Below are 22,781 nucleotides of genomic sequence, written 5' to 3' on the forward strand. Positions count from 1 at the left end.
ATCCTCTAAATCCCCAAGTGTGTTACTGTCACCCCAACTTTACAGAGGAGGCAACTGAGTCTTTGATAAAGAGACTTGTTCAAGGTCACAAAAATGTTAAGGGACTCAATTCAAAGATGCTCTTCAAAACCAGGAACCCTATGAATTTGCTAGACTACTGATCCTCTGCTGCTTTTCACAGGTCACTATTTTGAGATTCTTACCAACCTCACCTTCAGGGGCCATGGGCAGTTCACCCCTCTATTATGCACTCAAAGACCAAGGTCACAAGCGCACCAGGGTCACAGATGGGACCTGCGAATAGGGTGGACTTAGCTCAGAAGATAAGCACAAGGGAAGCCCAAACGGAACCAGAGAAGATGAGACCCTGAGTACAAGTGGCCTGGGTGTGTGTGTTTGGACCAGGCAGGCACAGGGCCCAGAGATGGTCGAAAAATCTAGGAACTTCAACCAAATTGGAACGTCAACTGCTTATAACCAATCCCAACAATGCCTGGGATTTTCCCATGTGGAAACATCCCCTAACACAGTTAGATATTTGGGTCGTTTTCAAGATAAACTAGTGACTGCAAGCTGAATGCGTCTGATAGAACTTATGCAGTCTTTATTTTAAAAAGTCAGTTCTGTGGACAGTCCTAAAAAAAAAAAGTAGTGAGTATTTTAAGAATGAAAGTAATCTGGGTAAATGCCCTCAGCGTGTGTACTGGTTCCATTTAGGCCTCTTTATGAGGCTGCCTGATGGCATCTCCAAAAAACAATGCTGATGGGAAGGAATCCATGTGTGCGAACCAGATGGGAGGGAGCTTATCCCAGCACCTACTATGCGCCAGACACTGTGCCAAATGACTCCCTTTAAGTTTCCTGACCTGTCCCAGGAGAGCTGTTCTCACCTAGTTTTTACAGATGACAAACCAGCGACTCTTACTGAGAAATGAGCCAAGGTCAGACAAGCGAGTGAAGGGTGGAAGCAAGATCCAGACCCTGGTCAGTCTCCAGCACGCATTGTTTTTCCACCACACCAGGCCTGACTCCTGCTATTGCTCTAATGAATATTAGTCACGTTAAATAAACTCTGATATTCTGATTATAAAATTCCAAGCAATTTCTCTTACACGATTACTGGAAAAGAATGAAAAAAGTAGCTGAAAAAATAACACAGTCCTTTTTCATCTGCACGCTGGTTAACTCTTCCCAGAACTCTTTCTGGGGCATTGTTTTATGTGACCCTCAAAGTGGTCAGATATTGTTATTTCCTTTTGACAGAGAAGGAAATGGAGGCACAGGGAGGTTGAGAGACTTGCCCAAGATTGCATAGCTAAGAAGCTACCCAGCCAGGGCTGGGATCTCTTTCCCTGAGTTCTTCTTCCATTCTGTAACAGTCTGACTCTTCGAGCTCTATGACCTGAAGAACAAATCATGGCACCCACCTGCTTGAAGTCTTCCCCGCACCTTCCCACCTGCATCCCTTTGCTCCCACCCACCTCTTTTCTATCTCTGCAAAGACAGCTGGATGCTGGAAGACTGTATGAACACCCCCTCCACCAGAAAGACTTCCCGAATTTCCCCAGGCCACAGCGAGCCTGGCTTTTCTCAGAGTGCATGTAGCCTTATCCTCCGCGCGGTTTGCTGGAAATTAATCACCTGCCGTCTTGCCATCTCTTGAGCGACTGTAACCAAAGGTCATTAAACCACAGCTTACGAGCAGCTTCAGGACAGAGATTACGTCTGGGATGTCCAGGGCATTTATCTCGGTGCCTTGTTTACTAAAGTGTCTTAACAAAATATGGGTGAAGAGTAAGAACATGACTATTCCAAACAGGATTTTCCCTAGTTTCACGCTGCTGGCTTCTAAGACCCCAGGACAGTGTAGGGGGCGATGGAAGGCCTCGGGGCTGGGAGGTGAGACTCGGGGTCTTGCCCTCAGCTTGGCTGCACTCTCGCTGTGAGGCCCGGGTCTGCGCTGCCCCTCTTGGGTGCTCAGTCTCCTCCTCTATAGCAAGAGGGAGCGGGGCTCTCTTCTCCTCAGAGAGTCCCTGATTCCATGCAACTCTTCCAGATTTGGGGAGAACTTGGGAGAAGGAAGTGTATGCTCATTGCAATCACCCCAGCAGAGAAGTGAGACCAGTGAATGAAGACCAACCACTGAATGGCCTCTGATAAAGGGCTTGGGGACAGGCTGTGGGATCTACAGCTACCAGCAGAGGGGTCAAACAGGCCGCCTCAAGGCTCACAGTCCCCTTTCCCAAGACTTCCAGCAATGTCAACTTGGGTCCAAAAAAATAATAGTAACATGGCCATGGGATGCCCTCGCTACATTAAAAATAGTAATAACAATAAAGAGAAAACAAAATGTTTCCCTACAAGTTCACACACTGCTCCTCCTAGTGACACCAGGGTCCCTCTTTCACACCAGTGACATCGCAATGGCATGCTTATTTCACTGACTCATCCACTAGATCTGAGCTCCAAGGGGGCAGGGGCTGGCCCAGCGCAGAGGAAGCATTCAACAAATATTTATTGAGAGAAGAAAAGAGAAAGAAAGGGAGGGAGGAAGGAAATAAGAGAGAAAGAAAATGAAGGAAGAGGGGAGGAAAGAAAGAAAGGGGAAAAGGCAGGGAGGAAGGACCTAGCCTGATGTCAGAGTTTTCCATGAGAAAACTGCACCCTTCCCTGCTCCTGGTCTGGATCCCAGCGCCGCTGCATGACTCCTGACTCTCCAAGCCCTTCCTCTCCCAACTCCTCCGCCCCTTGCTGGTGCTGTACCTGGGCGCTTTCTCGGGCTCCGGGCGTGTTCTGTCTGCTCACCCACCTCCACTCCCCACCCTCTCCACCCTGCCCGCACCCCTGAGCCGCTGTTCTCTCTGGGTGCCTTTCCCTTGTGATTTCCAGCCTGGTCCCCGATGGAAAGCACTGGCAGGAGGCCGGGAGGCAGAGGAAAATGACTCTGGCCAGGGTGCTGTAGCTGGCCTCTCCTCTCTGCTGAGAATCACAGCAGAGGGCTCCCCAAAAGCCCTCTCCACACAGCCATGGCCACACCCTCCTCTCGACCCTACAGGCCAAGGGCGGAAATCTCTCCCCACTGTTTCTGACTCTGGCCTCGCTGGCTGTCCTCAACCCTGCTGACACTGTTGTAAATAGTCTCTCCTTCAACACAGCCTCCCTCTCAACTGTCCTTAATTATTCCGTTTGAATGTGCCATCTGTTTCCTGCCAGGACCCGAGTGGCGCAGACCGCAGCTCTACCTCCCATTGCACCGCCTGTGCTGATGCCTCAAGTCAGGGCTGCTCTGCCGACTTGCCTCGCTTTCCCCAGACAGACTCAGCCTCTGCTCTTTAGACCTCCTGCCCACTGCATGTCATTAAAACCACAGATCACAACTTCTTATGTTTGAATATGACTCCCCCACTAAAGTGGAAGCCCCTTAATGGTGAGGAATGTATCCCACTCATTGCCACATCCCCAGTGACTAGCAGAAAGGCCGGCAGAGGTAGATGTCCCCAGTAGACGCCTGTTTAGAGGAGAGAAACAGTCACCATTTGGTTCCCTACAATGACTTGGAATAAGACATAAGCAAAAAGTTGGGCTGTGTAGTCCTCAACCCCAAGACCATCAAGGCCCCCTTTTCCACCATTTACAGTAATCCTAGCTACGGTCTCACTGTGCATGCCTCAGGTGATGGGGAGCTCACTCACCCGCAGAGAATCACTCCCCCGGAAGGACAGTTCTCATAAGGGATGGCGTTATCTGTTACTCGGTTCAACGCTGCCTCCTGTAATTGCAACACTGGTACCATCCACGGCTTAGAAGCCATGTACAATAATTCTGTTCCCTTTCCCACTGAACATGCCTTCTGATAACTTGAAGTGCATGTGTCATGGCTCAATACCTTCAATGGTTATATGGCATGGCTTCTGGCCCCCTCACTGTCCCGGTCCCCTTCTCTGTGCTCATCCTCAGTTGGCTGTCCTTATCGTGACCTCTTAATAAGGAAAACTCGCTGCGGCTGTAGCTCTAACAGATCTGCAGTGGCTTGGGGAAACCCAAGGCCATTATCCAGTTCCCTCCCACACTCCCTCCCTTAGCACTGCCTAGTCCCAAGCTCTTGAGGACAGTTGGGAAGAAGAAGAGAATGGGACAGAAGTGAGGGGCAGGTGTCTGTGGCCTGCAAGGATGTCTGGGCAGCACTGGGGGGCGGGGCGCAGCAGACAACCAGATGCAGGGATCTAGAGCACCCTTAACCCCAGTGTGAGCACTAAGGCTGGGTGAGCCTTGGCCTCAGTTTCCCTCCACGGAGGATAAGGGGTTGGGACCAGTGATCTCAGGATGTTTCTAGGTCTGGGGCCCCAGATCTGCTAGGACTGGATGCTCTTTTAACAAAGGAACGCTTGAGAACATGGGCTAAGGGGGCCCAAGGACCATGATGGCAAGTGAGTTTGAATGTGTTGAAAGACATGGAGCTTTCTGACGGGGTCTCCTGCGCTGCCCAGCTGCATCACGGTGGGCCATATTCTACTCGAAGGACCCGCTACATAAATTGTCAGAATGATGACTTTTCATCAGGGCTACTCAGAGTAGGCAATGTACCAACTATTCCTCACCAGTCTATTGCACAGAAATGGGGAGTAAGCACCTAGAAACTTTTATAGGACTCGGACACTGCCTCACCACTCTAGTGGTATCTCAAATTCAGTTTTGCTGTATATTACAAAGGTACTGGTTTGCAACGTGTAGAAAAAAATAAAAACCAGTCCTTCACCATAGATTGATAAGAAGTAATTTAAATATTGTCTTTACTCATTGAGAGAGAGAGAGGGGAATGATAGATAGAAATATCACCTTGGGTAAGAATTAAGTTCAGCTCCTTATTAAAAATTTCCTAGATAGCATCAATCTAATTTCCACTGCCTCTATCACAGGTGCCTGTCTTCCTTCTTTCCTGGTCTCATTTCTTCTTCTCTCCTCCCCCTCCTGTTTTTAAAGTCACAAAGTAAGTATTTCTCTACAAATGTCCACAGGTTTCTCTCCGCACACAGGAGAGCTGATTCTGCCAGAGCACTGTCACCCCCAAGACCGTCAGGAGATAACATATTCCCGGAGGGGCTTACCCAGGGCACACGACTTTCCCAGCCAGCAAATAAACAGGCCCTGGCGGGAGCAGTCACAGCACTGGCACAGGGCCTCTCACAGACATTTGGGGCATGTGGTCCCATGACTTAGAAAAGGGGGAGGCTGCTGGGGCCTGCCAGCTCTGTCTGCTGATTGTGAGGTATCTGAGGCCTGGGGCCCATTGGCCCCTCGATGCCAGCACAGTGCGCCTGCCACAAAGGCCGACTGCTCTCGGGCCTGACCCAATCCTACTCAGCACTTTTCTGTCAAGGCTTTAGTCCTGCCTGCCAGCCATATCCTTTAACTCTGCCTCTTATTGTTTCTTGAACTTAAAAAGACCCTCCTTCAGTGCTCTGAAGTCCATAGACCTGAGTTCAAATCCGAGCTCTCCATTTGTTAGCTGAGTGAACTTGGGTAAATCCCTTCATCATTCTGAATCCTGGATTTCCTTCAGCAAAAGAGGGCTCAGGGTACCCACCTTCCTGGCACTTCTAGGTGCTAAATAAATGTGTCGCATGAATGATGAATGGACGGATGGATGGGTGAATGAATGAAGAAAAACAAATGGGTGAATGACTTCTAGCTATTTATTTCTGGTCATTTGCCCTCCCCATGCCCACTCTATCTGAGCACAGTGGTAACTTCTGGGAGTCTAGCTCAGCAGAGCACACACTGCATTAATCTTGGAAGACTTGCATTTGTGATTTAAACAAATGACTTTCCTAACCCATGACCTTGGCCGAGTCATTTCACTCTCAAAGTTCCTCTATTTTCCTGTCCGTCAAATGCAAATGCTAACCTCTGTCTTGTCTTCCTTGCCAACTTCTGTCAAAGCCCAAATGAGAGCAGAGATGAAAGGGCACCGTGACCTGGAAGGAACTGGCCACACACCAAGGCTTCTTCCCACATGGTCTGCTCGTGTGTCTGAGCCCAGGTGAGAGTCCAGGGGCCCGCCTGGTGCCAGGAGGCTGAGCTGACATGCTCGTTGGCTAGCAGCCAGGCACGACATTCTCCTGCCAGCACCATCATTCCTTCACACATAGGTATTCTGCCTGTACATGGGAGGCCCTTGCTCTTTTGAGAGAGACATAAAGAGAAAAGTCAGCAGAAAACCTGCCGAGGTCTGCAAATGCACTCGGGCTATCAGCAAGTCCAGGGTCCTGCGTGTGGACAGAATGGAAAAGTTCAGCATGAATCTGGGACATCCGGAGAGTAGATGCTGACTGTTTCTCTGGCTCAGAACTAGTTCTTCCTGGTCTCACACTGACTATAAATCACCCATGGGTTCACCTTTGGGTTTTCCCTTGGGGTCCCTGGTAAGAGTAGATAGCACAAGGCAGAGGCTAAGGGAGCATTAGACAGACGACCCCCCCTTTCTACCCTCTTCTCAGTGGTACATGAATAAGTTCCTCTGCCCAAGTGTCCTCCTTTCTCCCCAGTCTCTGATGTCCAGGTTGTACCTATGCCTTCCCCAAGACTCTCATGCAAGTGTGTCTTCTCTCTGTGGTCCCTGATGGCTGTCCCCTAAACACAGCTCCTGCTACCCCTCATTATATTAAGGACAGAGTATCTACCTCCTACTCACTGTGAAGAGAGGCTGCGCTTTATACATATGCTCTCTCTCAATCCTCAGAGCAGCTCAGCGAAGTGGGTACCATGAGTATTCCCACTGCACAGATGGGAAATAGCTTCCAAGAGGTCACAGAGTGAGAAAACAGTACCACTGAGATCTGAGCCCAGGCTGTGTGACCCCAGCTGATCCCAGCTTCACTCACGCGGTTCAACAGAGCACATTTCTCTGGCCAGTATGGTAGCCACTAACCCCACACAGCTGCTGTGTATGTGAAATGTGGCTAGTGTGGCTCAGGAACTGGGTTTTCAGTTTTATTTCATCTTAGGTAATTCACATGTAAACAGCCACAGGTGCCTAGGGATTACGTAGGGGACTGCACAGCTCTAACCCACTCTGCCACATACATCTCAACAGCTATTTGTACTCAGCTCATGTCACCCAATTTAGACTCTCAGAGAAGACAGGGTTATGACTTTTCCTTCTTACTCCAGAGTAGGCAGCGGACAAATATTTTTGTAATGGACTACGCTTGATGTGGTTCCCATGATTACGTGAGTAACAACAGCCTGGTCGCAGTTAGGAAGCTGCCCTGTGAGCTGGAAAATTCCCAGGACCCCTATGGGCCTCAGGGGACTTGCCTGTAAAATGGGGGCAGGGGAAGCTCAGTTCTCAGCTGGGCCCAGAAGGTCTTACCTGTGTGGAGAGTCGGGATCAAAGCAGGTCTTGGTGACATCCGTGATTTCAGGGTCACAGCACTCGCCACCATCAAAGTTGAAGCGTTCGTAGTTACAGTCCATGTCACACACCCCGTTCTGTTGCTTCTTCATGAAGGCAGGGTGGCGCAGGTGGCGGCAGTCCCCGCCATCGTGGCCGGTCAGCGTGTGGTTGCACTCCGGGTCACAGCTCTCGTCCCCGATCTTGCTGATGTCACAGTTGGCCAGGATGAGGCGGTGGCGCAGGGAGGAGTTGCTCACCTCCAGCACCTCCAGCTCCCAGGAGATGTTGTAGTGCTGGAAGGCCTCGGCCAGCTGCCGGTGCTGCAGGTCGATCTGCTGGCGGCTCACCGTGGGGTTCTCGTGGCCGTCGTCATGGAGGTTGACCACGCGGTAGCGCACCACCTTGGGCCGGCGGAACCGGGGCAGCTGGTTGTAGCTGGCGATGACCTCCGCGTTGTCGCACAACGTCTGCCCGCACAGAGGGGGCTCCAAACTCGTGTCCAGCAGGAAGCTGTGGGCGCCGCTGAATTCCACCTGGGGGCTGCTGCCGTCCTTCATGGGGGACCAGGCGCGCTTCACGCTGTCCCAGCTCTCCTGCAGCAGGAGCTGAGGTAGGGGGGCGTGGAGGCCATGGGTCTCCATGTCCAGCAGTACCTCCCGCTGGGTCCTGGCCACCTTCCACAGACTGAAGCGCTCAATGTAGCCCCGGAAGTTGTGATTCAGGGTGCTGCCCCCCAACATGAGCACTTTGCACTTCTGGGTCAGCGGGCTGAATATGCCGCCCACCTGCTCCCCGGAGGTTGCCACCTGGGCGCCGTTCACGTAGAGCTTCATCAGCCGCCCGTCGTAGGTGGCAGCCAGGAATACCCACTGGCCTGGGAGGTAGCTCTGGTGGGCATTGATGGTGGTCACTTGCCGGGCCCGGTCTGTCTTCAGGGAGAAAAAGTAGCGTGGGTCTCTGTTGCCTTGGTCACTGACGGTGTGAATGCCCACGACCCATCCTCGGTCACGCGAGGTGTAAGAACACTTGTCATACAGCCCTAGGTGGCCCCAAAAAAGAAAGATGAATAAATAAAAGATGGAAATAAAGGGGGGTAAATTATTTCTTTCTGATACAGTTTATATCAGGCTGTCCTAGACCAATGGTCTTCGAACTGGGCCCTATGGGATCCAGGCAGTTACTACAGGAGCCTCTGGGACCACCCCTGGGACAAGGCCAGGGCTAGAGAAACAGAGGACAGCTGAGATGGGGGGGGTCTTCACCATAACTGTACCCCAAGCAGTTTCCCTTTTATTGGTTTAGAATATGGAACATACAAAAACCATTTTTGTTTGAAGAAGAGATACTTGAGCTAAAGACAACAAAGACAACGCCACCAATAATGATCATTCAAATCTGAAAACCTTTGACTTTTGCAAAGCTGTTCGGCGGGGAAGAGCACTTTGTAAATAAGAGGGTATTATTAGTGTAGGATGATCCAGAAGGTAAGAGGAGAAACAGAGGGGGGTGATGATGAGTGGAAGGTGTTCAGTGAGTAGGTTAGCTCCTACCACGGCCACCACAACTTTGACTGTACATCAGGCACGAGCAGCCGTCCAGCGCTCAGGGGGGTGAACTGTCAGGAACGTTGGCCTGAAGAACCGGGGACAAGGAAATCTATTGCTTCTATCTCTATAGGAGCCCTGACATTTATTTCCAAAGGAAGGCAGGGATGCCTACTACCTGAGCTTGGAAGGTTTCCAGATGTCACCACTTTTCACTTCTTTCACTTGATGGGTTAAAGTCTTGAGAGTCAGAGAATGGAAGGCATTTGTCAGATTACACAGAGTCACTGACCAATTTCCTGAGACCCTATTCAGCTTGTTTGCCTCTAACACTAAAGCTGATATTAAAAATAATAATAATAAAAAGAGCAGCCTCTTAACATAAGCCGATGTTGGGGACTCCTACATAATAGTTAATAACAAGGAAAACCTACCAAGCCTCTCTGGCAGGCCAAGTATTGTGCTAAGGTCCACGTGTGCCTTAATTCATTTAATCTATGTAATACTCCCAGGGTGGTGATCGTAAGGTAACAGAGAAGGAAATGGAATTTAAAGAAGGTAACAAGATAAGTTTAAGGTCAACTGGTTGGTAAGTGGATCCTGGATCCATCAGACCCTGGAATTCACTATTCTTTGCACTAACTCTACAGCATCTCCCTCTCCACCATCAATGCCACCAGGGATCTGGACCACACCATCTGCCTGGGGATGTCACAAGTTTTAGTTGGGTGTTTGGGAAAGTTTTAAGCCAGACATCTCTAGACTTACTCTGGGAACCCCAGGAAGTCACTTACCAGATCCTCTCTGGATCTAATTATCTTTACACTCGCCAACCTCCGTCCCCCAGCCTTTCTGGAGTATACCCAGTGTCCCTGGCACAGACAGGCTGTTGGATGGGAAAGAGGACCGTCTAATTAAGAGTGTATTTTAAGTGTCGGATGAAGCATGAAGCCAGGTGGGAGGAGAAAGAGAGGGATACGAGAATGAATAAAAGATGCTCATTTAGAAGGGCAGGCCCTACTTTCAGCTGGAGAACTGCTGCGGTCACCATAACTTTGAGTGCATCTGCTATTAGCGCTCATCAAACAAGCATGGAGAGCTTCCAGAAAGTCAACAGGGGAGGCCACGCAGTCGTTACTCCTTTGTGGGCCCTGGGGCCTTAGGATTTGTGTACATCTCTCCGTTAGCAGCTGACGTGGATGGCAGTTTTGGCACCAGGCATCTAAGTCCACCTACACCTCTCCTCCCACTCCCTGCCCAACAGCCCTTCAGGAAACAGCCAGAGTGTCCCCACGAAGCCAACCTGTTCTCACAGGCTGAGCAACCTTGGTGAAGCCCCAAGTACCTCTTCTGGGTCCTGGTTCCTCCTGATAAAAGAAGGCACTGATTGAATGAAGATTCCCTCCCGTGCCTGGTCTAAGTGTGCTTTTCTGGGATTCCCTTTTCCCAACGGCTAAGACAGAAACCACCTCTTCCAAGAAACTCTCCCTGATAACCCTATAAGAAATGATCCTTATTTTCTCTGAACTCATTTTACTTTTAGGAAACTGAACACTTGCTTTCTGGTTTCAGAGTCATCTTGTCACACCCTCTCCCACCCCAGGCTGGATGCTTTTTGAGGGTGATGACTCCGTCCGGGTCACCTGGACTGTCAGCAGCTCGCTCCACACCTTGCCTGCAGCAGGCACTTAGTGTTTCTTCAACGAGCACACAGATGATCAGTGGGAGAAGCGAAAAGCACCGGCAGAATCAAAAACGCTCCTTTACATCTCCAAGGCTAAAGCTCAGAGAGAATCAGAAGACAGTGTGTTCTCGGTGGGGTAGGAAGAGCAGGGTCTGGGCTTGGGGTAAATTCTGATGATGACAGTTGCTAGCTATATATCTGGGGCAAATCACTCCAGCCCTGCGGGTCTTGCTTCCCTCATCTGTATCTCTCTTTAAATATGTTGTCACACTTGAAAGACAGCAGCTAAACCAGCCCTGGCGCACAGTGGCCATCCAATGGAAGCTCAGGTTTCAGACGCTGGAGGGTCTGGGAGTGATGTCAGGGATGGAAAGTAGAAAATGACAGGAAGCCAAACACAGGAAGGTCAGAGAGAGAAGGTACCCTGAGGGCACCTCGACGGATGTACCAAGAGCAGGTAGGTTGAAGGCTCCAAAAGCACCAGTCCTCTTGCAACCCACCGGCAAAGCCCACTGAGGAGCCCTACTTAGGAATCATAAATCCCTGCGGGCTCAGCTGCCAGCAGGAGACAGCACCGCCTCACTGGCCCCTCCAAACCCAAGGTTCTCGCTCCGGATTTGGAATCAGTTACCCCATATGGACCCAAGGAGAGCAATGTTTCCTGGAGCCCCCTTTCTTGTATCCCCCACCCTACCTCTGAGCTTACCTTCTGCTCCTCCCCGGCTCTACCCACCCCACCCCAGGAACAGAAAATCCTTCTAATGAGGAAATTAACATCTGAAATGGGATCCTTTCTCCATTTCTCTCTCTCTCTCTCTGCAGGTTTTTATTTTGCCAGGGGCTCTCAGTCCAGGGTTTTCCTGTTGCCTTTGGAAGGCGGCTGGCAGGGTTAGCAAGGTAAAATGTTTACACATCTGTAGGGTGCCCTCAGTTCAGAACCTTCCCGGGGCTGGGACCCTGGCTCAGGGCACCTCTGTTTGCAGCTGAGAGATGAAGGAAACAGTGAGCAAAGGCCAGACCCTGTGACACTGAGCACACGGGGCCAGGACTAAGAGGTGGCTGAGCCCCAGGAGGCAGAGGGAGGGCAGAGAGAGGGTTTTCAGGGGAACCAGAGGAAACACATTAAGGGAAATGAGAACCTTGAAGCGGTGGCTTCAGAAGTTCAGAGGGAAATATTTACCTGGAGTGTAAGTGGCGAAAGGAAATCACTGACTTCAACAGGGGTGGGGTGGGGGGTATAATGGGAACGGGGACTTATTTCTGTATGAAAATAACTTTAACAGTAGTCCCATTTCAGGGGCTGGAGGGGGTGGGGCACTGTGTACCACCAGCCCAGAACCAGGGACCTGGAACCAGAGATCTGGGCTCAGCTTGCTGGGTGAACTTGCCAGGGGCAAGTCACACCACCCCCTATGCTGCGGAGCCTTGTGTCCTTTCTCTGAAACAGGAGGGGTTTGGAATAAATCATCTCCCGCCACAATTTAAGAGCTCTTTTGTTCACAGAACGGCTGCTTGTAAGCAGAGGGAGTCAAAACTGTGTGTGGATTTGAATGGGACGCCTCCTGTCATTTCCTAGTGCTGCATGCTTAGGTCCCCCTTCCTCTGTGTATCTCCACACAGGACACGGAACAGTGTTCTAGGGGACACAGGGGTGCCCCAGACACCTCCACCCCGTCGGCTCTCCCCAAGGCTCTCCAGGAAGACAGACGCAGGGAGACGGCGAGAATGGGTCTGAAGCCAGCGCCATCTGCGCAGTGCTGGAGGTTGCTTCCGGGGCAGCTCGCCCACCTGGCGGGACGGAAGCCGCGGGCGACCGTGCGCACACCCCCTTCTAACTGGCACAGGCCTGCCCGAGGCGGCGATCACGGGGAAGCCGGCGGTGATGGTGGGAGAGAGCCCTTCCCGGCCCAGGAGGTATGCGGGGCCCACAGCCAGGTGGGGAGGGGAGGCCAGCCCAGGACGGGGGCCTGCCCTGGGTGGCAGGGTGATCACTAGTCACTTGAACCCTGGTCAGCTGGCCTTTCTAACGTGTCCCTCTGTTTCCTGCAGGAAGCTCCCTGTGGAAAGGGCTTCGTAGCCCCACCTAGAAGCCTGGTTGTCACTGCCTCTCTTTCTTTTCATCTACCCACTAAACCTCACCCCAGAGGTGAAAAGCATGCATGAAGGAGGCAAGTCCAAAGGCAGAACGCTTGGGGCATCTCCCAAGGCCTTGGCCAGGGCTGGACTGGGAGAATCCTCTGGGTTTCGGGGTCACTTTACAGACACTACCTCGGAGCAGCTTTGTCTGACCACTGCGTTCCACCCCAGGGACAGAGGACTCTTCCTCCCATACATTCCGGGAACTCACCACTCCTGTAATACTGTTTCACGATTCGTGTCTATTTGGTTCATTTTGAAATGCCCAGCATTTGGCACAGAGCCTGGTACTTTGTAGGTGCTCCATCAAGTTCGTTATTGAAAGTAAAAAACAGACCTGGCCAGTGTGGCTCAGTTGGTTGAGCACTTGTCCTGTGCACCTAGAGGTCACCAGTTCGATTCCCAGGTTGAGGCAGCCGATTGATGTTTCTCTCTCTCCCTCTCCCTTCTTCTCTCTCTCTAAAATAAAAAAAAAATAAAAAAATAAAAAAGAGTAAAAAATAAAGAAAAGAAGGAAGGGAGGGGTGCTTCTCTTTCGCTGGCCTCTTAAAGAGCAGTGTACCTTTTATTTAGAACTTTCTAAGTATCGTGTGCCCTACATGAATTCTCTCACTTCATCTTCACAACAAAACCATCAGCCTTGCCCCTTTTCAGAGAAAATTGAGGCTCAGGGAGAGGAAGAGGCTTGTCCAGGGCAACAAGGCTTGGAATACAGGCCTACAGGATTCTTAGGCTCAGGTTCCTAATCACGTCATCGCATGAAGCGCCAAGTATGGGCTATTTGAAGGCACAGCCCCTCCAAAAATATTTCTATAAGTCCCACAGCGCCAACACAAGCAAGTTGAACTGAACTGCAAGCCAGGAGGCTGCTGTCCCATGTCATTCTTCTGCCTGGGCCTGAAACCCTGACTAAGAATCAACATGCTTTAGGACTAGTGCTTACTCTGTTCTACTTGGCTCACCCCACTTTACAGGGACCCAAGATTTTCCTGGACCTGCTGCCTATATGGAGCTAGGAATGCCTCCCTGCGCCTGTCCTTCAGTGTCTGGACTCCCATCACTAGCCTCCTTCCCTGCCTGTTGGTGTCTGATACAGGCTTGTCCCAACTTACAGGGTTTACACTAAAACGGTCTTTTCGTCAAGGTTGCTGTCACACTCTTGGCTGCCTCCCATCTTCCTGTGCATTTGCTATGAGCTCAATTGTGTCTCCCCCAAAATTCATAGTTGAAGGCTTAACCCCTGGTACCTCAAAATGGGACTTTATTTGGAGACGGGGTCTTTACAGAGGCAATCAAGCTAAAACGGGTCCCTAGGGTAGGCCCGAATCCAATACGACTGGTGTCCTTAGGAGAAGAGAACATTAGGACACAGACATGCACAGAAGACAGACATGTGAAGGCGCAGGGAAAAGGAAGCTGTCTACAAGCCAAGGAGAGAGGCCTCAGAAGAAACCAACACCGTGGGCACCTGATTTCAGATGCCAAGCTTCTAGAACTGTGAGGAAATAAGTTCCTGTTGTTTAAGTCCCCCAGTCTGTAGTACTTTGTTATGGAAACCCTAGAAAACTGTAACACCATCGTTCAACAAGCGTTCTCAGCTCTCCTCCCAAAATTTCTCTAAGATCCATCCCATCTTCCAGTGCCTCGTGCCCAGATCAGAATTCTTGTCTGGTTATGAAGCACTGCCTCCATTTACTCAGTTCCTATGATGAGCAGAACAAGTTGTATTAGAAAGAGGCGCAAACTGCCGTGTGTGGTCCCCACACACAGGACGGGTCCTCACAGGGAGGGTGCCTCCGTGTTTCGGCTCCAGTGTGCATCTGGAGCAGCTGCTGTGTGCTGAGCAGGTGGATAGCTGCTCTCCTAGAACCCTCACAGCAACCTTGCGTAATAGGCGCTATTTACAGATGAGGAAACTGACAATCAGATAGGAGAGGTCGCCTGCCCAAGGTCACAGAGCACTAAGCAGTAGGACAGACTGGGATTCAAGACTCCTGCTTTCAGGTTCTGTCCCCCCCCCAGACGAGCGGGGCCTCAGCTCTGCCTCCATCCTGCGTTTTTTCCCCTAGAACGTTTTCCCAGGATGGGTTAACTCAACACCAAATTAGCTCTGATAACACTTGGCTTTCTTCCATCATTGTCTCAGGAGGACAATTAGCAAAGGATACGGATTTATATGAAGTTTATATTATTACCTATTTTTTCTCATTGGGAGAGTGGAGGTGGGAGGGGAGGAAACTCTACCCAGGTCATTTCTGCCTGTGACAGTAGCATTTTCAATTAATGACAATAACAATGAACATTTGTCGAAAGTCTCATATGTAGCAGGTCTCTGCTAAGCACAGACGTCCCCGTTAGTGCTCAAGAGTGACCCAGTGGAGAGGGCTTTCCTGATGGTCCTGTGACAGAGAAGGAAACTGAGATGGGGGGAAGCCGAGTGATTCCCCGCCCCGCCCTGTCCCTGAAGGATCCCAGCCGGAGCGGCGGAATCACAACCAGACAACTCTAAGCCAGAGCTCTCCTCCAGGCGCTTTTCTCCATTGGGAATAACCCTGAGCCCAAGGTCAAGGTTCTTCACCCCGGCTCTGCCACTACTCTGCTGTGTGTCACTGGGAAAGCAGCTCCCTTCTCTGGGCTCCCTCATTTCCCCACCCTATGAAATAGGAGGGGTATACCAGATGGCCGAAAGGTCCTGCTGGTCTCAGACTCCCTGCGACTCTGAGATCCCAGGCCCTTCAGACATCCCAGCCTTGGTTCCCACAGCGGGAGATGTGAGGTCGTGGAGGAGGGGGAGGAAGGGGAGGAAGGTGGTTTTGGGCCCTCCAAGTTAAGGGTGTCCACTAGCTGCGGGACCTCTGCGGGGAAACACAAGCAGAGGTGAGAGGGTGCGGGGATGAAAGTGGGGAATGTAGGTCAACAGTCTGGTTTCTTTCAGGAGCCTAAAAGATTTAAGAGCTCAGGGTTGGAGCTGGTCCCTTTCTTGTTGTGTTTTGTTTTGTTTTCCCTTCCGTGAGTTAATGGCTGGTATCAAAGCTACAGAGGAATGCTTGAGAGAGCAATCCTATGGGAAGCTTTTATCAGTCCAGAAGACAGTGATTAAAACAGACAGATTTGGGCTAAGTGTGCCCATGGTCCCCGCCTTTGCTTCGGTCGGGGGGAGGACCACCAAAGTGCCCCTGGGGGACTCAGCAGCCCCAGGCATGCAGAGAAAGGCTAGGGTGTCACCGAGGCAGGTCCCTCGGGAGCTGAGGGACTGCTCCTCAGCATCCTCAACCCTCCAGGCCCACTTTCACTCAGAGGATTGATCTTGGGCTCAGTGGAAGGAGGCGGCTAGAAAGAAATCACACCTAGCTGGAGGCTTATCCCAAACGATCCTGAGCTCTGGGCTCCCTGTCTCCTGCTGTAAGAGAGGCTGGAATATCAGAAGTGACCCTCTGGAACAATCCACAAGGTCAAGATGAGCTCAGGTGTCTCCTATGTGTTGTCCATGTGAGTGAATGTGTGGGGTCGATTTCCCTGTGCAGGACCGTGTGGAGCAGTGGAAAGAGTCCCCATGGGGGTGTCTGTTCTCTGCCTGTGGTCTTTCTCTCTGCTGGGAACCATTATCTGAAACTGCCCTGGCCACACGAGTCTGCTTACCTTAGCTCCTAGCTGTGTGACCTTGGATGAGTTCATTCGACTCTCTGAGCCTCAGTTTTCCCACATGTACACCAAGAATTAAAAAGTCTTATCCTGTAAGCTTCAGGCATCGTTTTCCAGGGAGGAGAGAGAGAAAGCATGCAGATTTCCTTGTGAACTACGTGAGGCTGTCCAGATGTGAGGAAGGCTGACAAGAGTGTGCCCAAGGGTCCCGAAAGCCCATTCGCTCTGTTAACACACAGGCCTAACCGGTGCAGTGGGGATGGCGAGGTGTTCTCGAGGCCTCGGGTTCACCTGTTTCCCTCTGACTCTTGACTCTCCAGCCTGCCGCCTTTGCTTCTACGTGAGCCGGCCGGGCGGGCGTAGGAAGGTCGGGGTCTTACAGATCAACCACCACCGTGCATTCAAGCGCTGAGCCCCCGTTCACTGGCTGTGAGACCTGGGAAGTCAGGGCGCCTCTCCTCGTACTGGTCCTCACCGCTCTAAAACGGAGATGATGCCATCTGCCTCTGAGGGCCGTGGAGGTGACGCACGCCCCGGGACCCGGCGCACGGTCACCGGGTGGAACGCGGGCTGAGCCTGTGCACAGCGGAGCCTGATCTGCCCGAGGCCCAGCTCGGCCGCTCGCCGGCCGTGGAGCCTGCGGCACGGCCCCTCCGCCTCCCTGGTACTTTCCCCGCCCGTGACCCGGCAATACCGGTGGCAGCGCCTCGTGCCGCGGCGGGGACTCAGAGAGAATGCAAAGGCCCCTTCGCATGGCACGTGATCAACGTTAGCTACACTCTTTATTCCTGTGAATCATACAAGTCTGCTCCTTTTTCTCAGAATCAGAACCAACTGCTTTGTTCCTTCTTCTGTGCTGCTAAAACTTTATCCTGTCTGACGCTGTCCTCTGAGATGGGGAGACGTGTTCCCTGCTCTCTTTTTCACATTGTCAGTGAAATTGGTGCAGATCAACTTAAAAAAAGAAAGGGGGAGGAGAGGAAGAAAGACAAAGATGAGCGCAGAGGGGGAAGGGGGGGACTCATGCTTTTTGCTGTTGCTGTTTCTCACCCTTAAACGTCGCCATGGCACAAAGCTGAGCCCCGCAGACTGAGGGGCTCATGTCGGAGCTGCCCTGGGGAGGACAGTCTACCTCTGGCCATGTTGATGATTTCGGGACCTACAAGCTCCCCCCACTCACTCGTCAAACCTCAGAGAACATGATACCACTCCCGGGCAATTTCTGAGGACCGGTGCATCCCGCTGTTCACGCCCTTCACAGCGGCCCCGGGCCTTCCCTTCATCATCCACGGCATCAGGCACAGTCAGGGCTGGAGGGTCCCTTAAGGCCATCAGATCATCTCCTTTAACACCCACCCCCCTGCTGCAGCCACCTGTCCCACATCTCAACAGTGGCTGTTCGTATTTCCAAAATCCGAGGACACCTCGCAGCCTGAAGAAGGCCTTGGCACCGTCGGGCGTTTCTCGCTGCTTTCCTACAGTGAACCCAAATCACCTCCCTCTCTTTTCCACTCAGTGGTCCAGGATCTGACCTTCAGGAACCCCTGGAGTTATTCCGTGCCCTTGACCTCAGGACAGCCCCGGCAAGGTCTGAGGCTTTGGATTGAGTTATCCCTGCCTCTTCTACTCCCCAAATTAAAACCCCCAAGCCCTGCCTGAGTATCCATTTATCCATTCACTGGTTCATTCAACACAGCTCATGGGTCATCTATGTATCAGGTCCCAGCTGGAAGTCCTGGGTATGGACCAGACACAGGCTGTGCCCTCTGGCGAGAAACCTGCTATTCCCTATTCTAGGCCAGCCCTTCTGTTGATACAATGTACTTACAAGAGGAGTTGATACTGTGCAATTAGGAAGACCTATTGTTACCAGACTTGTCTCCTTACAGCATCCTTAGGATCACTACTCTGATTGGTTCTAATGCCATTCAGAGCCTCATGAACCTACTGAGAAAGAAAAAGAGCCTCCATCTATGGCATGCCATCTACAAGGCCAAAGAACTTAACGTGCGTCATCTCTTTGAATTATTACAACTACTCTGAGATAAGTGCTTTTGGTCTCATTTTATAGATGAGGAAACTGAGACTGAGTGTTGCTCCGACTAGGCAAAGGCCATTTGATTTGTAATAACATACTAGGCTTAGAACCCGGCTCTCTGACTCCAAAGCCAAGAGCTCAACCAATGCCTTATGTTTTCTATGGATAGACATAAGCAAAAAATTTTTAGTTACATATTTACTTCTTCATATAGGCAATTTTTAAACCTTCCCCAAACTGATTATACACTGCGTTGGTTATAACATTACAGAAAGCATTCATAAGTTTCCTTGAAGTTTTAAAGTCTACAAAGTATCTTAATTATTTCATTTGCTTCTCCCAGAACTCTCCAAAGGGGGCAAAATAGAAATTATGATTCTGTTCATGCACATGGGGAGAGTATGTCTCCAAGTAGGTAAAGAGTACATGTTTGTTCATTACTTTGCATCTAGAAGGTGCCTAGAACATAAATACTCTATAAACATTCACTGGGTGGATGGATGGATGGATGGATGGATGGATGGATGGAAGAAAGAAAGAAAAAGAGAGGGGAGGGGAGGGGAGGGCAGGGGAGGGGAGGGGAGGAGAGGGGAAAGAAAGAAGGAAAGAAAGACTGGCCCAAGGCTTGTGAGAAAACCTGATTTTAGTAGATTTTAAATTTCCGAACCAACTTTACAGTACTAGAGCAAAAGCCTCAACTTGGAAGCAGGAGTAGGCACCTCTGTGACACTAGGTAAAGCCCCTTCCACACCTGGCCCCCCATTTCTCCCTCCATATAGTGGGAGGTTGGCGTCAGTGGTCCTAGGTTTGGTTGTGTGAAGTACTAAGTGACAAAGAGTCAGGAAAGCACGACTTAACTGAGTGTTGGCATGACTAAGCTGTGTGTCCTGAGGCAAGTTGCACCCTCTCTCTGGTCTCCTTTCTCATCTGCAGAAGGAAAAGACTGCAGTGAAATAACTTCGAGGGCCTTTTTTGAAAAAGTAGGGAAAATATTTCTAACTGGGGGTGATAAGATATGAACTTCTGCCTTGATTCATCACTAATGCTCTACTGATTTGGGAAAAATCCCTCTTCATCATGACTTTCACAGGCCCTCGCCGCCTTTTCCTACCCCATAAATATAATTATATTTTATGATCACGCTGCTATAAAGATTTATATAACAAGGAAGCTAGATTCATTATTACATATATAGTACCATTATATTAACTTTTTTCTTCTGATTTTAAAAGAGATCAAGCCACTTTTACAGGCCCCTAAAAGTACAGTGGACTTTAGGCGCTGTGCCAACTCTGCCTAATGGATGAGCGGACACTGGGTCATCTCCGGACCTCGGAGCCTCACCTCCAGAGCTGCATCGGGAGAGGGCACTGAACGCCGGCAGCCACGCGAGGGCTCAGGGGGAAGGTTCCCACAGGGGGAGCCAGGTGATGTAAATTTCCCAGCTGACGCAGGCCCTCGGGAGCTGTGAAGAACGCACCCCAGACAGTGTGGGCTGAGCTCTGGAAACAAAAGCTCCTCTCTGGGCGGGCGAGCCTGCCATCACCTCATCTGGCCCACACAGCCAGGGGGGCCTCTGGGGAGAGATGAGAAAGGGCGATAACGAAGGGCCTCGGCCAGGCAGGCAGCTCCCTGCCCCACAGGGCTGGTGCCACCTGCGATTACTCTCCGGTGCAGGGACAGCGATGGCAGCTGACGCCCGCCGAGCGTCCACTGCGTGCCAGGCACTGTGCGGAGCTCTTCGCATGGATTAGCTCGGGCCACCTCTACAATAACCCAGGCAGCAAGTACTGTTACTGTCTCCATTTTACAGAGGAAACTGAGACTCAGGGAGGCCCGAGGAACATGCCCAAGCCTGAGTAACTCGCTGGCAAGTGACAGAGATGGGACTCAAACCCCGGCAATCAGACTCCAGAATTCATGTTCTTAACTTCTCCATGATGTTGCCCAGCCAGGGGAAACTGTCCGTGTGAGGCCGGGGGGTAGTTTTAATTATAAGTAAGTAAAGCAGAGTGGAGTAAGTTGTGGCCCAGGTACAAGCAAACAGAGCTACTTGATTCAGACAAGAAGGCTCAGGGAAGTTTTCCTGGATGAGTGACTCAGTAACTGAGCCTTGCATGAGGAACAGGAATTTGATCGGGGGAAGCTGGGCAAAGACCTAGCAGAAGGTGAAACATGCGCCAAGGCCAAGCATTGTGACGTCTGCTCTCGATGGAACTAAGGGTACACAGAGTAATAAAGGGAAATGAAATAGCAAGGGCTGTCTGAGGCTAGACCGCAAAGGGCTGGGGATGGCATCGTGCCAGGTATCTGAAGTTTACTCCACAGACAACGGGGACTCTGGCGGTTTTTTTCCAGAAGAAAATCCATCGGGGTAGGGATCGTTAGCAAGGGATTTCATGACATTCTAATGGATAGGGTCAGAGAGCTGAAAGAACCAGGACTCATGTCTCAGGACTCCCTGTCCAGTGCTCATTGGCCATCTGCAGTCATTAAGAAGTGTGGAATGTAAGCAAAATTTTGCAGAGGGATGACAGGCAGGCTTTTCAGCTATCAATTTCTATTGTTTTGGTATCTGCTAGAAAATTGTGAATTGCTGCTCTACTCAAATGAGCTCTTTAAAGGTTCCAGATGAAAAATGATACTGAGATGCCCACTGGGACTACAGAATTTTAATATTACTCCACAGGTGAAATTCTGACCTGATCTAGCTTGGCCCTGAGCTTGGTCTCTAGTTGACCTTGATCAAATACCTTCTGGGGCGCGGTTTCCCCAACTATTCAACTGGGAGAGGGGGGAGAGTGGTTCTCTAAGTTCCCTTCCAGCTCAGACAGTCTATCACATAAACTGAGGTGCGGGGACTGTACCTTCTTTGACTTCATACTTTGAGTGCTTAGTTTGGGACCCGACACAAGGTAGACCCCACTAAAGAACTGCTGAGTACATGAAGTGAACTGAGCTGTTAACTCAAGACTCCTGTGGAATCTTTAGGGGGTTTTCAATGGAAAGTTTGCAATCGGTGACCATTTTAAAAATAAAAAAAGCATAAAAGCAAGTAGATCAGTAACCCAGACAGACTAGTGTTTCCTCTCTGGCTATAAAAGATGTTGAGGAACTGAAAGACTCTGGAAGTCTTTTAGAGAAGACTGATGGGGAGGAGGTCAAGGACACTGCAAGGTCAAATGTGAAAAAGCATGGAGGTGGGAATGTATGTTGTAGGAACGCCAGATAATTCTATTTAATCAGGAGAATCCACATAAGTCAATGGTTCTCAACCAGGGCACATCTGGTAATGTTTCTGCAGACATTTTTTATTCACCAAAACTAGGGTGAAGGGGCTGCTACTGCACCTGGTGGGTAGAGGCCAGGGATATAGCTAAACATCCTACAGTACACAGGACAAACTCCCAGAACAAAAAATTAGCTGTTCCAAAACATCAACAGTGCTGAGGCTGAGAAACCCTGATGTAAGGAGCTAGGAAAGTTTCGGTAGGAAACGGTGTTTAGGGAGGAAGCTGAATGTCAAGCTAAGGAATTCTGACCTGATCTAGAGTTTTGTGGAGGAGTGGTTAGCATGTGGACTCTGGGGACTCATTCTGTCATTTACTTGCTGTGCGACCTTGGGCAAGTCAGTGGACCTTCCTGGACCTCAATTCTGTCACCTAGAAAACTGAAATGATAATAGAACCTATTTCAGGAGGTCATTGTGAGGATTAAAGAATTAATGCATGCAGTGTACTGGCATATATTATGCGTTAAGTGTGTTCACTGTTATCATTACCATGTGTAGGTAATAGGGAGCTATAGCAGACTCAAGTTTGAGATGGTGGTGAAAGAATCCCTTCAGTTGCCGATAATGAAAATAATCTAGAGCTGCATGATCCTCGTGTGGCTCTTACATTCACGTCCACCCAATTAATGATCCTTTTCCAGTCAGCTGCTTCTTCAGATGACACTGCAGGCTGGACGGGTTTGGATCTGTCTTGCCGTTCGTAAGCAACTCCCTGTCTGGGCTCTGTTTTCCAGAAATCCAGGAGGCCCAGGCCAGCATCTGACTGCCTTCCCCTGTCCAGGCTCTTCACAGTTTTAATGAATAAGCGGAGGGAGACAGAGGAAGCCAGACATGAAGACAGATGGAAAGATGGAAAGGCAGGAAGCCTTCCACGAAAGCTGCCGCCAGTGACACACGCTGTTCACCAGGACTCCGAGGACAGAGCTGGGGGCGTGTTTGAGAGGTTTGTTTGCGCTCCTGGTGCTGTTCTTTTGGAGCCCTTGTTTGTAAACAGCTATTTCTGCTGACACTGGGCTTTGTGAGGGCGGACAGATTGGGGTGGCGGGGAG

At 50.6% G+C, this 22,781-nt stretch overlaps 1 protein-coding gene across 1 annotated transcript in view; it reads right to left on the reverse strand.

Moving 5' to 3' along the window:
• The window catches only part of PAPPA (pappalysin 1), a 212,916-nt gene that overhangs the window by 173,065 nt on the left and 17,070 nt on the right, over nt 1–22,781 (reverse strand). The window contains 1 exon segment of the mRNA XM_087822859.1: nt 7,373–8,435. Within this exon segment, the coding sequence (XP_087678985.1) occupies nt 7,373–8,435 (1,063 nt within the window).

This window comes from Miniopterus natalensis, chromosome 12 (genome assembly GCF_054644295.1).
Source record: "Miniopterus natalensis isolate mMinNat1 chromosome 12, mMinNat1.hap1, whole genome shotgun sequence".
Lineage (NCBI taxonomy): Eukaryota > Metazoa > Chordata > Mammalia > Chiroptera > Miniopteridae > Miniopterus > Miniopterus natalensis.